The sequence below is a fragment of the Aegilops tauschii genome, chromosome 2 (genome assembly GCF_002575655.3).
Source record: "Aegilops tauschii subsp. strangulata cultivar AL8/78 chromosome 2, Aet v6.0, whole genome shotgun sequence".
NCBI classification, from domain to species: Eukaryota; Viridiplantae; Streptophyta; class Magnoliopsida; order Poales; family Poaceae; genus Aegilops; species Aegilops tauschii.
The window spans coordinates 279,228,538-279,242,584 of record NC_053036.3 but is presented as its reverse complement, the minus strand read 5'-3'; the positions used below and the strand labels follow the sequence as shown (position 1 = coordinate 279,242,584).

The following is a 14,047-nucleotide window of genomic DNA, read 5'->3' as shown; positions in this document are numbered from 1 at the left end:
ACACACTCTCCCCTCTCGTTGCTATGCATCACCATGATCCTGTGTGTGCGTAGGAAATTTTTTGAAATTACTACGTTCCCCAACATATATAGCCTCCACACAAAATCTAACCCTTACACACATTTGACCCAACTCGGTCAGACCGAATAGGTGAACTCGGTGAGACCGATTCAGTTCAAAATGTGCACGTTAGGATTCTCGGTGGGATCGACATGATCAACTTGGTGGGACCGATGCGCTAGGGTTAGGGAAAAACTTGATCTCGGTTTGACCGATTACATGAGCTCGGTGGGACCGATTTCAGCAATTAGCAAACAGAGAGTTGGTCAGGCAAACTCGGTGGGACCGATCGCTCCTTTCGGTGAAACTGAATCGTTACGAAAGGGAAACAGAGAGTTTGCATTGCGAACTCAGTGGGATCGATCACTCACTTCGGTGAGACCGAAATGTTACGAAGGGAAATAGAGAGTTTGCAATCCCATCTCGATGAGACCGAACTGATTAGGGTTTCTGGCTAAGGCTATGTCAAGTGAACTTGGTGGCGCCGGATGGATCAAATCGGTGGGGCCGAGTTTGACTTTAGGTGTAGGACAAATTTGGATATGAGAAAGTGGTTGAGGGCTTTGGAGCATATCACTAAGCATTTTGAGCAAGTAGACCATTAAGCAACACCTCATCCCCTTTTAATAGTATTGGCTTTTCCTATGGACTCAATGTGATCTTGGATCACTAAAATAGAAATGAAGAGTCTTGAGCTTTTGCCAATCTTTGTCCTTAGCATTTTGAGGGGTCCACATCTCTAGTCCATGCCATGCCAATCATTGAACTTTCTGAAATAATTAACTTGAATGGATATTAGTTTAATGAGGTATATGTTGTTATGAATTACCAAAACCACCCGGGGATTAGTTGCACTTTCACATGTTGGTGATCATCACCGTCTAAGGTCAACAAAATGAATGTGAGCTATGTTATTGGGTTGGTTGTCAAGCCAAGTCTTGTCACCATTATGCATTTGATGATGTTATGAAAAACTACCACCGATGCTTGAATCTTGACTTGGTTTCTTCTTTGATGGAATGTACCAACACAGAGAATTAGGTAATACTTCTTAAGAACTCCTAGGGCCTTTCCACATGGTTGCACAACACGGCATGTCGATGATTGAACAGATCATCGTAGTTATATGTCTAATGGTGCCCATGGTCGAACTCTTTGAGGTGATACTAGACACCCTAATGTGTTGCAAGGAAGGATGTGGTATTTTCATAACCACCATCAGCTAACTAAAACTTTTGTTCGGGTACTTTAAAGTTGGGGTACATAGCATACTAGAGCACTCTAGAATATGTAGTTGAACCCTCCCAACCACATGAGATTAGTGTGATGTTTAGGTCAAAGTTACATGCGGCCGTGATATTTTGGTTAAGAGTTCCCTTCCAACTCTATAAGGGGGCTGCTTTGTCACATGATGGTGATCGAAATGAGTTCCATCTATGGTAGGTATGCAATTTTGCAAACAAGTTGACTGAAAGTCAATATCCAAAACTTTAAGAAGATAAGAGAAGATTTTTGGAAGTGTTGAGGTGAGAACCTAAAGTATGGAAAGAATATTGAATCTTTTTGCGATCTTCCTATGGGGTTCATCGATACTTAGATGCTTGAAAATCAACAAGATAAAGTGGGTATGATGTCGAAGAAAGACTATGTACTTGTGAAAGGTCCATCAGATGTGTCAGAATTCCATATGAAGATCTTCAAACCATGAGGTGTGGAACAATTATAAATGAAAAAGGTCCATTCTCCTCCATTTTGATTGTTGGGTCCTCTATCAACATTTCCCTTCTAAGATATGATGCCAGACCTATTTTTTTAATATATGTGACTCCATCCTAAAAGCACAAGGTAGTTCTTAACATTCCCCCAAGGATTTCATTAACATGTTTCTTGCCATATAGGATGAAGCTATGCCATAACTTTTTCTCGTTTGGTCCTCTACTAAGCATTTGGTTCAATGTTAGCCAAATTAAGAGAATCCTCTCATCATCATCATCCTCTTCCCTCTTCCTAATTCATTCGAGGCTCCGTGAATTCATTTCATCACTAACCAATCAAGAAACATACTACAGAACTAACAAGATGATACTAACAGAAAGAAGTATACATGAGCATGTACCCTATGAAGTTCTCATAATAAAAAATAAGACTACAAGAACAGCTTCAACCAGTGAATAATAATGTGTTAGATATTACAGAGGTACGTTGAAATTTCAACAACTTCAAATCAGAGTGTATGTCGTTTAGAGTATGTTGCTCGAACTACAAAAAAAGAACCATCAAACAAACAATGCACTTGCTGTGAATGTACGTAAAGGCTAAAGAAAAACATGTTAAGTAGGAAAGAAAATGCATTACAATTTTAGATTTTAGGATTTTCAAATTCTATTGAGCAAGAACACAACTCTTGAGAAACATCGGCCAACTACAGTTACTTCAATACACGTTTCATTGCATCAAGGGCAAACCAAAGAAATATTCCGAGTAGGTTGGAGTTTATGCTAGATTTCCTATAGAATGTAGTGCAAATGATTCCTAAGGAAAAAGTTCCTATAGGATCCAATCCTACGAATAAAATGTAAATGTTTGGAAAATTGCTAAGAATTCCAATCCTCCAAAAATCTTATGAAATATTGAAAAATCCTTCGAAGGGGCCCTTAATATTTTTATGTAGTAATTGACCTCCATGCATCCATGTGCATTAGCTAAATAAATCCAACTTCATCTAGTAATCCACCACACATTAAAGTAGAGCAAGACCTCCTACCACTTGGACCCTTAACAAATACAGGAGAAAGGCAAATTGAAGTACACAGAGAGGAGTCCAGGAGCTCGTCTCCTTCGGCGCAGGTGGGTCAAGCGAGATCAAAAGAAACATCGAAAGAAACAATCCATGGCAAGGTACAGGTAGGAGACGGCGTACTTGGCAAGCTCGTTTATAAGAAGGTCTAGGGTAGGGAGGGGAGGTGGCGTGGGGAAGTACCTCGGACGAGAAGGCTAGCTGGTCACAACAAGAATAAGAGGAAAAGATGATAAATACAGGAAATGATTATGACCCTGATAAATGCCATACGTCAGGTACGAGCACATGTCAACTCCGAACGCTTTCGACGGTAGGTTTAGTGTATGGCAACTTTCATGCTTCAGTTTGTTTTTAATAGAAACTTGTTGTGTGTCACTAGAATTTACCATCCTTGCGTGACTGGAATTGCCATAAAAAGATGTCAGGTCCGGAGTGCCACGCACCTGACGTGTGACACTTATCATTTGGAAAGAATTAAATACCATTCTGTTGCATTTGTTTGTGAAAGTTGTTGTAATTTACAGTAATCTGTCAAGGATATTGTTCACATAAAATACAATAAAGAAACCAACAAATAGTTTATATGAGTTGCGCCGCAGATACAGCACACTGGAATGCAAACCGAAAGTATGTTCACAATTAACCAAAAGTAAAGATGACACGCTACTCTCACTGTACATCAAGTTATGCAGAAGGCTGGTCAGGTTGGGGAACAGTGGAGCTGCTACCACTCTTGCGGGACATGCCCAAGTGCCCTGTCACAGTCCTTCCCATGAACTTCCCAGCTTTACCAAGGCCGCTGCCCACGGCACCAATACCAGAACCAACCAGACCAGCGCCAGCACCAAGCCCTGAGCCCACGAGCCCAACACCCCCGGCAACGCCAGTGCCCACAAATCCAACACCTGAACCAACTAGTGATGCGGCGCCACCAAGTGCATCCATCGTGCTGCCAATTACCCCAGCCTCCTTCAGCCGCTTTCTCTCCTCTATTGCTTTCTTTTCCGACTCCAGGGCTTCCAGTTGTTCTTCCTTGGTAAATGGATGATACATGACCTGAAGACTAAAAATATTAGATGCATCATTTTGTCCAGAAATTTTACTGTGCAGTCAAACCACATCATTTTACTATCACGTGTTCACGTGATCAGGACTAAACAAGTCGGTGCTTATTTATGCATGACATATGCAGTTACTCATTAGTTCACTATGATAGCAGACTTGACAATCATGATAGCAGACTTGACAATTCGGAAATCAAATAGGATATGCTTGTAAGTTATATAACCATGCTAAAAACAATCTCCAATTGTGTATGCTTTAACATCTATTATAAGATTCTCTAGCTTGAAGGCAACATTGGCAGAAACGGACAATAGAAAACCCACTCTAACCTTAAGATGTAATGACCCTCTATCCCTGTAGTCTTTAATCTTAAGTGAATCTACTGACTGCATAAGCTTCAGAGTGATTTCACTGGGAGTCTCGGGCACAATATTATTCACTGCTAATTTAGCCACACCTAGCCTCTTGTCTTGCTGAAGGTTGTCTTCATCATAAACCTGTACAAGTCAGAACAAACATATGTTACCCAGTAGTACTCAGAAATCAGCACAACAAACTGTAAAACTAACAGTGGTATGAACCCTTTGAACCAGAACGAGGTTGCAGCTGTGCTCGATAAGGCATTAAATAGCCTGTGACTATATTCCAATCTAATCTTGGATTGCTGGTTAAGCCAGACTAACAAACTTGGAAACAAATCTCTATATAAAAGGGAATAACTAATTAAGAGATATATAAGGCATATCTCAGCCTTACGCAGCAGCAGGTGTGTGGTCCTCTCCTTGGTCAAGCCCTGGTACTTCTGGCCCCACATAACAAATAGTAAGACAAAAAAAGAGATATGAACAACTTATGGTGCCAATGTACTTCTTGGGTTAATTAAGTAAAATTTTCATCCAAGGAAAATTTCTCAAACGTTCAAACAAGAGGGGATGAACGACATACTAGATGTAAAGTGCTAATTATTTTCAGAACAGGGGATGGTGTCAGCTAAGGTTCCTCACTTTTGGTACAGTTATTTTTTCCATTTCAGTATATAATTTTGAAAATAGTTCTGTCTAGAACCTTTTAGATTTGGCTTAGTTCACAAAAAATTGGCAGTAAAGCTGCAAGTTACAGCTTACAAGATTACAGATCCAGCATTCATGCAAGAAAAATGTGTTCATGACTTTCTATCCCTAGAGGATTTGTAACAAGCTTCCTACTTTTCAATGTCACAGATCACACATGCCCAGTTTGGTTGCTGAAAAGGCCTATCTCTGATTGATTTGAAGGAAGATGAAGACCTCTGATTGATTTGAAGGAAGATGAAGACGTGTGAGCATTAGTTTGGAACTCAGAGACTTGATATGCGAGGAATTAATTACAACACCACCACATTGTACAATCAGTATCGTGATTAGAGTTTCCTATAAAATTGTGGTAGAAGGAAACCAAATGTTTCTAATAGTTGAGAAACCAACAGCAAATCTGTGCTCCTCACTTACATAAAGACTTGAAACACTTATAATTAGTCTATTTGATTAAACAAAATATATTGATTAGGGTACCACTGTCGAGAGATTTTTGTTGGGTTGTAACAATGGTACTAGAGTTAGTACATGAAATTTGTAGTCACGGGGATGTCGCGTTAGGATACCAGTAGATATAGAACACAGGTAAAGGGGGACAACTATTTACCCAGGTTCAGGCGCGCAAGGTGGGTAAAAGCCCTACTTCCTACCTTGCTCTTTCCTATATATGGAGAATATCGAGGATTACAATGTCGGGGGATGCCCGGAGAGTTAGGGAAACTCAGCGAGTTGTGGTGGTGATTTCGACAGAAAGCGCCTGAAATCTTCTACATGATGTGTACGCTTAAACTAGGCGAAAAAAGAGAGGATTCCCTTCCTATGGCCCCCCTGTTGCCCCTTATGTAGCTCTGGTATGGATGACTCCATATCGGTGCGTAGGGCGTATAGGGATAGGAGTCGGACTGTTGTTGGTTTACAACACGTATAGCCTTTTCTACATGGTAGAGAGTTTTCCTTTGATGTTGTGTACTTCGTTGGAAAGCCTCTTCCCTGGTCGGTGGTGCTTCTCCTTGGTGTGATAACCTATCTGTAGATTTAGTGGGGCCCATTGATACGACGTTGAGGTGCCAGGCAATAAGTAATTCCAATGTAGATTTAGTGAGGTCCGCTTATATGACAAGCCCCCCATCAATATTCATAATGGAGCTTGGTTCGCAAGTGGGTCGACATAGATACGCGTAGTCTTCTTTGTCTTCGTCCTCGATGGGTTGCAGAGTCTTCTGTTTGATATGTGTCGTTGGCTTGTAGTCAAACTTGACATTTAGTTGGGCGACAGGTCGTCGAATGATGACGAATGTTGAACTTGATGCACATCGCAGGTCAGATGACGATAGTCGCTTGTTGCTTGTTGATCATGCTTAGTCAAATGTTACTTTTTACGCAATAGCTGCTTCTAATTGTCAGTTGCTACTTGTTTGTTGCGGATGCTGCTTCTTGATTGCCGTGGATGAGGATTAGATCTTGGCCATGGTCGTGTACTTGGATGGAAAGTCTCTTCCATGCTCGCCGGCGCTTCTCCTTGGTATGATAACCTATCTATAGATTTAGTAGGGGCTGTTGATACGGTGTTGAGGTGCCAGGTCATAGATAATTCCATTTATCATCGACAACCGTCAACCAAAAGTTTGACAATGAACAAAAGGCGGGTAATCCGTTCCCTTACGTTAGGACATGGTCCACGACACTAGAACTCTCAGTCTCATTACCAGATACTTGACAATAATTATAATTATTTTTACATCAAAATTATGCTAATAACATTTAAAGTCAGGAGTTCTTCTAGCACTGACATAATGTTAAGGTTCATAAACTAGCCGGCTAGTCCAAAGACTAAAGTTACTGCATGAAAGGTGCACAATCTACTCATGAATCGAAGTCCTCGATGTTAACTTAGTTTCTCCCATCAACTTCTCATTTATATAACTATGTATATTTACTCTGCTTACGTTGGCCCATGAATCTCATGTATGCAGTTGGCTAGGATGATTTTACCCAACATGGATGGCAGCATAATCTCCGAATTGGTCCACCACCTCCTTCGACATAAGCATGTTGTCGGTATTATATGACTACTGTGTGCGTCTTAGTTATGCAGAGGCCGGGTGTTGCTCATCATGCTTTGTATCCACTTGATGCTAAATTTTGAGTTAATAAAAGCGCCCTTTATTGAAAACGTTGGCCCATGAATCTCTCCTTCCTCCGTTCACAAATATAAGATGGTTTGGATATGTCAATATGGACTATATTACGAACTGAAATGAGTGAACAAACACACTAAAAAGTGTCTATATACAGCAGATTCAGAAAAAAGATAGAACATCCTATACTCCATCTATGGCCGGATGGAGTACTTAAAAAGAACGCAACGTTCTGTCGTCCACACGTCCTTTCATCCAACTCCTCACACCCTCCCCCCTACGATTTCTTTCCACGAATTTTTACCCCAAGATCCACCAGTTTTTATCCCACGATCCATCACGCTCTCTTCCAAAGAAAATCAGAAGGCAATTATGGATCTTGCGCCAGAGATAGAGGGCCAAAAACGGCACGCCTCCTGTTCTGCCAGACATCACGACGCCCCCAACCTTCTCCGCCACACCGCCCTCCATCGGCGCAAGATCTACACTATGTGTCGCATCCCGAAGGCCTCACCAGGCCGTCTCACCATGGCGTGTAATGCCCGATGCATTGAGGATCAAGAGGAGGGGTGTAGGTGAGAAGAGAGAGGGAGCAGGTGAGGAAGCACAAGAGGGTGAGACCATTGGGACTCTTAAGTAGCTACATGCCCTTGGGCCCTCCTAGGATATCATGGCCCAACTCGTGTCGTTGCACTAACCAGTGCACTTTCAGTCCGATGCAGGTGTTAGGAAGTATTAGCATTGGTCTAGGAGTCCTTATTAGACTATGTTTCCTTTCCTTTCCCATCGGCTATGCAATAGAGATAAGTTGCATCATAACATGGTATCATGAGCCTAGGTTTAAGGGGGTTTTCAGGCGCCGCAACTCAACCTCCTAATCCAATCATGCACGGCCGTTGGTCATCGCTGCCATATCTCCTGCTGCCGGCTGCTACTCCCGTCACCCCAGTGCTTCTCCTCTCTGGTCAATGCACACCTACCAGATCAGGTCGTCCCACTGACCTCCAGATCCGCCCTCGTCTGCTTTTTTGCCCGATTTCCTCCAGAATCGTGTTGCCGTACCTCAATCTCACTACGTGCTCTGCCATCCCGCCGGCAGGCTTCCGCCATCCTGCGCTGCTCCAGGTTGTTGCTCCAACCGACCAAATCGATCTGGACAAGGTCAACGCGTTGTTGCCTTCCGCCGATCCGCCGTCCTCGCCAGGGCTGCACGCGCGCGCCTCTGGCTGCCTCTCGATCGAAGCTATCGTTCGGTCCGCCAGGGCTTGCACGTCCGCTTCGCATGTGCCTACTGGTCTGCTAGATCGGGCAGCTGGTTGGCCGCCATGCTGCTCGGCTTGGTCCGATCTGTTGCGTGTTGTTCATGCTGCTCCTCACATTTTCGATAAAAGGCACTTTATTACTTAAATGGTTTAAGTATTACACCCGGCCTCTGCGTAACTAAGATGCACACGGTCAAATCAAGTCCAAACTCAGAAAGTAAAAATGGCGAAATACAAGTAATCATGACAAGACTGTATGACGCCTAAACCATGGGAGGGCCAATCCTAAGATCATGCTGCCATCCATGTCGGGTAAAAGTATCCCTCGCCGTATTCTCCAAGTGTGTACACACCTCCCTAAACAAGTCTCGATTCTCCACACGTTGTAGAGACGACCATAAACGGAGCATACCAATACATCTGTAGATAACCTGCATAAGAGAAGTGCTTTTATCATTAAAAACCATTTCTCCTTGCATGTTGCTTGCTTCTTGTGTTGGCTCTTCCCTGTAGTTACTACCGCTGCTCACATCTGCTACTTGCGTTGCTAGGTCCTCATGTACGGGTGCTCCTCTTTGCTGCTGCTCGTCAACATCTCATCGGCACAGCTTTCTCCGTAGCTTCTCTTCTGCTTTCACAATGGCTTTTGCATCTTCGTCCCGTGTATGCTTCTAGCTTTCTAGTTTTCTATCTTTTCGTTGCTTCCACCAAATACGTTGATATTTTGTGTTTCTCATGCCATGCGAGTCCACCATACCTTTGTCCGTCAGCCTTTCTCTGGTCCTGGTCCTTTCTATACAACTTTTGCGGCCTACATGCCCTTATTGTTTTCCATAGGATTTTCATGGACTCCTTTGGCATTGTTGATCTACGCCCATTGTCTTAGCCATCGAGCTTCTTTCAACGTTGATTGTCGTGGGCAATGATTTTCTACGCAATGCTTTATTATCTTGATGTGCCATCTTCTTTTGATAACCCATCTTCTCTTCATACTTATCTTCTATCTTCTACCGATGTGGTGTCTTTCTCTGATGTGCCTTCTCTTCGTTATCCCCTTTGGCCTGACTCGGCGGGTTTTGAAGACTCTTCATGCTACGATGACATTCTCAAGGCGTGGATTTGGATTATCATTTTTTAGTATTACACCTCTTCAAATGCAATGCTATTGCATACCCTTTGCATTTGAGGGGGTGGAGGGGGGGGGGGGGGGGGTTAGGAAGTATTAGAGACCTAAAATGCACGCATGACAGTCGCTCCCCCTTGCGACGCTGCTTCTTCCCAGATGACGACGTCTGAGTAGCGATGGTGCAACACGCCGTAGTCCTCCTACGTGGTGCCATCAGCGTGTAGAGTGGACCATTGGATGCAGAGCTGAGTGATCGCCGCGTCTCGCTTCTTCACCATGCGAGGTTCCAAGATGATGGCGATCAGAGCTAGCGGTGTGGTTGTAAGGTTTGGAATCTTGGGCAGATAAAAGAAGACCGGTGAGTAGTTGGGGGTGAACAGCTTGAGCTGCGAGCCATGGAAGACGGGGTGGATCCTGCTGTCTTGCGGGAGCTCCAGCTTGTAGGCAAGGGCGCCGACGCACTCGGTGGCAGTGAAGGGGCCAAAGTACTTGTACGCGAGCTAGCAACAGGGCTTGCTAGCGACAGAGACTTGGAACTACAGCTAGAGCTTGAGGAGGACTTGCTCACCAACGTCAAAAATGCGCTCAGTGGGATGTCGATCAGCCTACTTCTTGAAACGGTCCTGGGCACGCTCAAGCTAGGCGCGCAACATCTCAGTGTGTGTGGCCCAGTCCAGGTCACCGCTCGCCGCGCCGGTGGGCAGCTGGTCGCTGAAGGAGAGTAGGCCGCGCAAATTCGGCTCCTTGCCATAGAGAACTTTGAACGGTGAGCATTTGAGCGAAGAGTGGTGAGTCAACTTGTAGCAAGACTCCGTTGGGGAGAGCCATTTGCGCCACTGCTTCGGTCAATCTTGGATGGTGCATCGTAGGTACATTTCGAGGCATTGGTTAATGCACTCGCTCTGGCCGTCGGTTTGAGGATTGTATGTCGTTGAGTACAGGAGCTTTGTGATGGCGGCGATGAGGTGCTCGCGCCACATGGCACTCATGAACACCTTGTCACGATCAGAGACAATGGAGTGTGGTACTCCATGGAGCTTGACGATCGAATCCCGGAAGGCCCGAGCCACTTACGCCGCGTTGAAGGGGTGGCGCAATGGCACAAAGTGGACGAACTTGGTGAGCCGGTCGACGATGACCATGATTGTGTCGTAGCCCCCTAACTTGGGCGGACCATCGATGAAGTCCTTTGTCAGATCGTGCCATGGCTCGATAAGAATTGGCAACGACTGAAGCTTGCCCGCCGGGTGATGGTGGTCATGCTTGGCCTTCTAGCAGACGAGGCACCGACGAACAAAGTCCTCGACCGCGCGCTTGAGGCCAGGCCAGGCGAAGAGTTTGCGCACCTGCTGGTAGGTCGTCACGATGCCGGACTGGCCTCCCACTACACTGTCATAGAGCGCCGAAATGAGCTTGGTTGGAGAGCTGTGTTGGCGCCGACCCAGAGCCGGTCACCTTGGCGAATGATTCCTTGACGCAACACGCGGCCTTGGTCGTCAGGGCTTTGGATCGCCAGCTGGGCGAGGAGCTCTTTGTGTGTCGCGTCTGTTTCTCATAGGAGTTGTCTACCTCCTGTAGCCACTGTGATTGGCAGATGAAGACCGCGTCGAGCGTGAGCTGGTGCCCCATGTGCGCAGCGCATTGGCTGCCCCATTGTCTGTGCCCTTCTTTTACCGAAATGTGAACTAAAGGCCGACAAGTTTAGACACTGCCTTGCGTTGGAGCTCCGTGTCCAACTACTGGTCGCCCAGGGCACACGTGCTCTTGTGTTGGTGACGATTTCAAATGGCCCGTGCTAGAGATAGGCTCGCCATTTTTTCAGGGCGAGAAATTTGTTTTCGTAGGTCAATAGCTTATGGTTCCTCATGCCCAATGCCTTGCTCATGTAAGCCACAGGGTGACCGTCCTGCACGAGCACCACGCCCATGCCCATGTCACAGGCGTCCGTCTCGATGGCAAACGGCCGGGAGAAGTCCGACAAAGGGAGCATGGGCGTCCAAGCCGTGGCTTGCTTAAGGAGATCGAACGTCTCCTGGGTTCGCTCGTCCCAATTGAAGCCCTTCTTGGTCAGGAGGTGAGTAAGGACACCATAGCTGGGGAAGAATTTCCGATAGTACCCGGTGAGCCCGAGTAATCCCGAAGCTCCGTGGCGGTGGTTGGTGTTGAAGTGTATATGTGGATTGCCTAGCCCTTTCCATCAGTTCGGGCTTTTGGTTGTGTTGGGTAGTGTATGAAGCTTAACATGGTATCAGAGCCTAAGGTCTTGAGTTCAAATCATGGCTTCCGCAATTTATCCAAAATTTGCGGTTCCCCCTTTGTGTCCACATATAGGCCTCCTGAGCCATACCTCTTGTGTCTATCCACGTGTTGACTTTCCGCGTCACACGTGAGAGGGGGTGTTGAAGTGTATATGTGGATTGCCTAGCCCTTTCCATCAGTTTGGGTTGTTGGTTGCGTTGGCTAGTGCATGAAGCTTAGCAGTTGGTACGGGCCAGGCATGCATTGCACTGGTCTTGCTGGCGCCGGTGGCGACTCCATCCTTGGAGATCACATGGCCCAAGTAGTCGATGCTCCGCTGCGCAAAAGAGCACTTGGAGGCCTTGACGTACAGTTTGTGCTGACAAAGAATGGAGAGCACCATGCTCAAGTATTGCTCATGCTCCTGCAGGTCAGTGTTGAAGACGAGGATGTCGTTGAGAAATATGATGACAAACTTACAAATAAACTTGGCAAAGGCCAGTGCTTAAGACGAGGATGTTGTCGAGAAATATGATGACAAGCTTACGGATAAACTTGGCGAAGATGGTGTTCATGAAGCATTGGAACGTTGCCGATGCATTGGTGAGGCAAAAGGAATCACCCAAAAGTGGAAATGGCCATGATGGGTTTTGAAAGTCGTCTTCTCCTTGTCCTCGGCACGCATGCGAATTTGGTGGTAGCCCGCACGGAGGGGTCTACCTAGGAAACATAAGATGCACCCGCGAGCTCGTCGTGGAGTTCTTCGATAACCAGAAGAGGAAATTTGTTCTTGACGGTGATCTTGTTGAGGTGGCGAAAGTCGATGCAGAATCTCCAACTACCGTCTTTCTTCTTGACCAGCAGAACAGGAGCGGCGTACAGGCTCATACTGTGCACGATCACGCCAGACTGGAGCATGTCTTGAACTTGCTTCTCGATCTCTTCCTTTTGAGGCGAGTATGGGCAGGGTCCAGTGTTGATTGGTGGTATAAAGCGGCGGCGCGTGAGCCGTGGCTGGTGGTGTAACCGTCGAATCGGTGATGGTTGTGGCGCCGGGTGGGCGACATGGCACCCGCAGTTGCTGCTGCTGCAGAATCGATGGTGGGAGTGGACTTGCTCACCTCGTCGACATCCACTTGGGTGAGGTTGATCTGTTTGGCGAGATTTTTGAGCTCGTGAGAATCCTACTCGTTGTAAGCGAGCTGAGCCTTGACGCGTTGGTCAGCGGTGGTTTGATTCGCGTGGAGGGACGAATGACAGTTTCGAGCAGCGTCTTCAACTGGTCAGTGGTTTCCGCCATGGTCGAGAGAACGTGGTGGGTCTGAGCGAACGGTTTGGATGGCGGTGTTGTCGTCTCGTTCCGAACCAAATCGAACCCCATGCAGGATTCAAGCGATTCACCGAGATGAACCGCACTTAACACGGTGGATGTTACCGACTGGTCAAGACAATTTGAGAGCGGCGGCGGCGATCAGAGGAGGTAGAAGAAAAAGAATTGGAAGGCTATGTAATGCCTGGTGGATTGGGGATCGAGAGGAGGGGACTAGGTGAGAAGAGAGAGGGACCAAGTGAGGAAGCACGAGAGGGTGAGAGCGAGTAGCCGCAACTTTCTTATTGATAAAACCCTAACCGTGGTTTCACGCACGCTTAAGTAGCTACATGCCCTTGGGCCCTCACGGGATTACATGGCCCATGGCCCAACTCGTGCGCTGCACTAGCCAATGAGTCCAATGTAGGTTCAATTTTAGAGACCTGAATTGCAGACGTAGCAGGACGCTCCCCGGTGGCCTGCACCGCGACAGTGAGGGTTCAATCCTTTCGTCTTGGATGGACAACAGGCTCGTCCACCAGCGCCTCCCACCTCATTACCCCCAAAGCTTGTGACCCGAGGCAGCTAATGTTGCTGCGGGGCGCACGCGTGGAGGTCAAATGGTAAGGCAGCGCACGCAGCCAACAGCCTGAGCTCGCCGGACAGGCTGCTACTTGTTCAACAAGCTTGTGGTGCTCAATGAGAATGGCAGAAGCGGAGAGATTACTCAGTCCTCACTCGTGTTCCTCCAAGGTTCGGTGGAGCTCATCTATATTGTTCACTCAGAAATCTATTTGCCATGCATGTGTATAACTGTATATCATATTAAATGTTGATCTAAGCCTAATTCAAAGCATATGAAAAAGGTAGGCGTGTCAAATAAAATTCTCCTAGAGGATTAATAACAACTCTGGAATAAGCGGGTGTGGCATATGATGACATATGAGACATGAGGCTCATTGTTGTTATACAACGG

The 14,047-nt window shown here is 46.2% G+C and overlaps 1 protein-coding gene across 1 annotated transcript in view; it reads right to left on the bottom strand.

The window, feature by feature from the left end:
- Positions 1–3,323: 3,323 nt before the first annotated feature.
- Positions 3,324–14,047, bottom strand: part of LOC109761731 (calcium-dependent lipid-binding protein) — a 34,869-nt gene continuing 24,145 nt past the window's right edge. Inside the window, exons 10-11 of the mRNA XM_020320558.3 lie at positions 4,255–4,422; positions 3,324–3,916 (exon numbers count right to left, since the gene is read on the bottom strand). Of these exons, the coding sequence (XP_020176147.1) occupies positions 3,545–3,916; positions 4,255–4,422 (540 nt within the window). The 3' untranslated portion in view covers positions 3,324–3,544. The remainder of the gene's footprint in view (positions 3,917–4,254; positions 4,423–14,047) is intronic.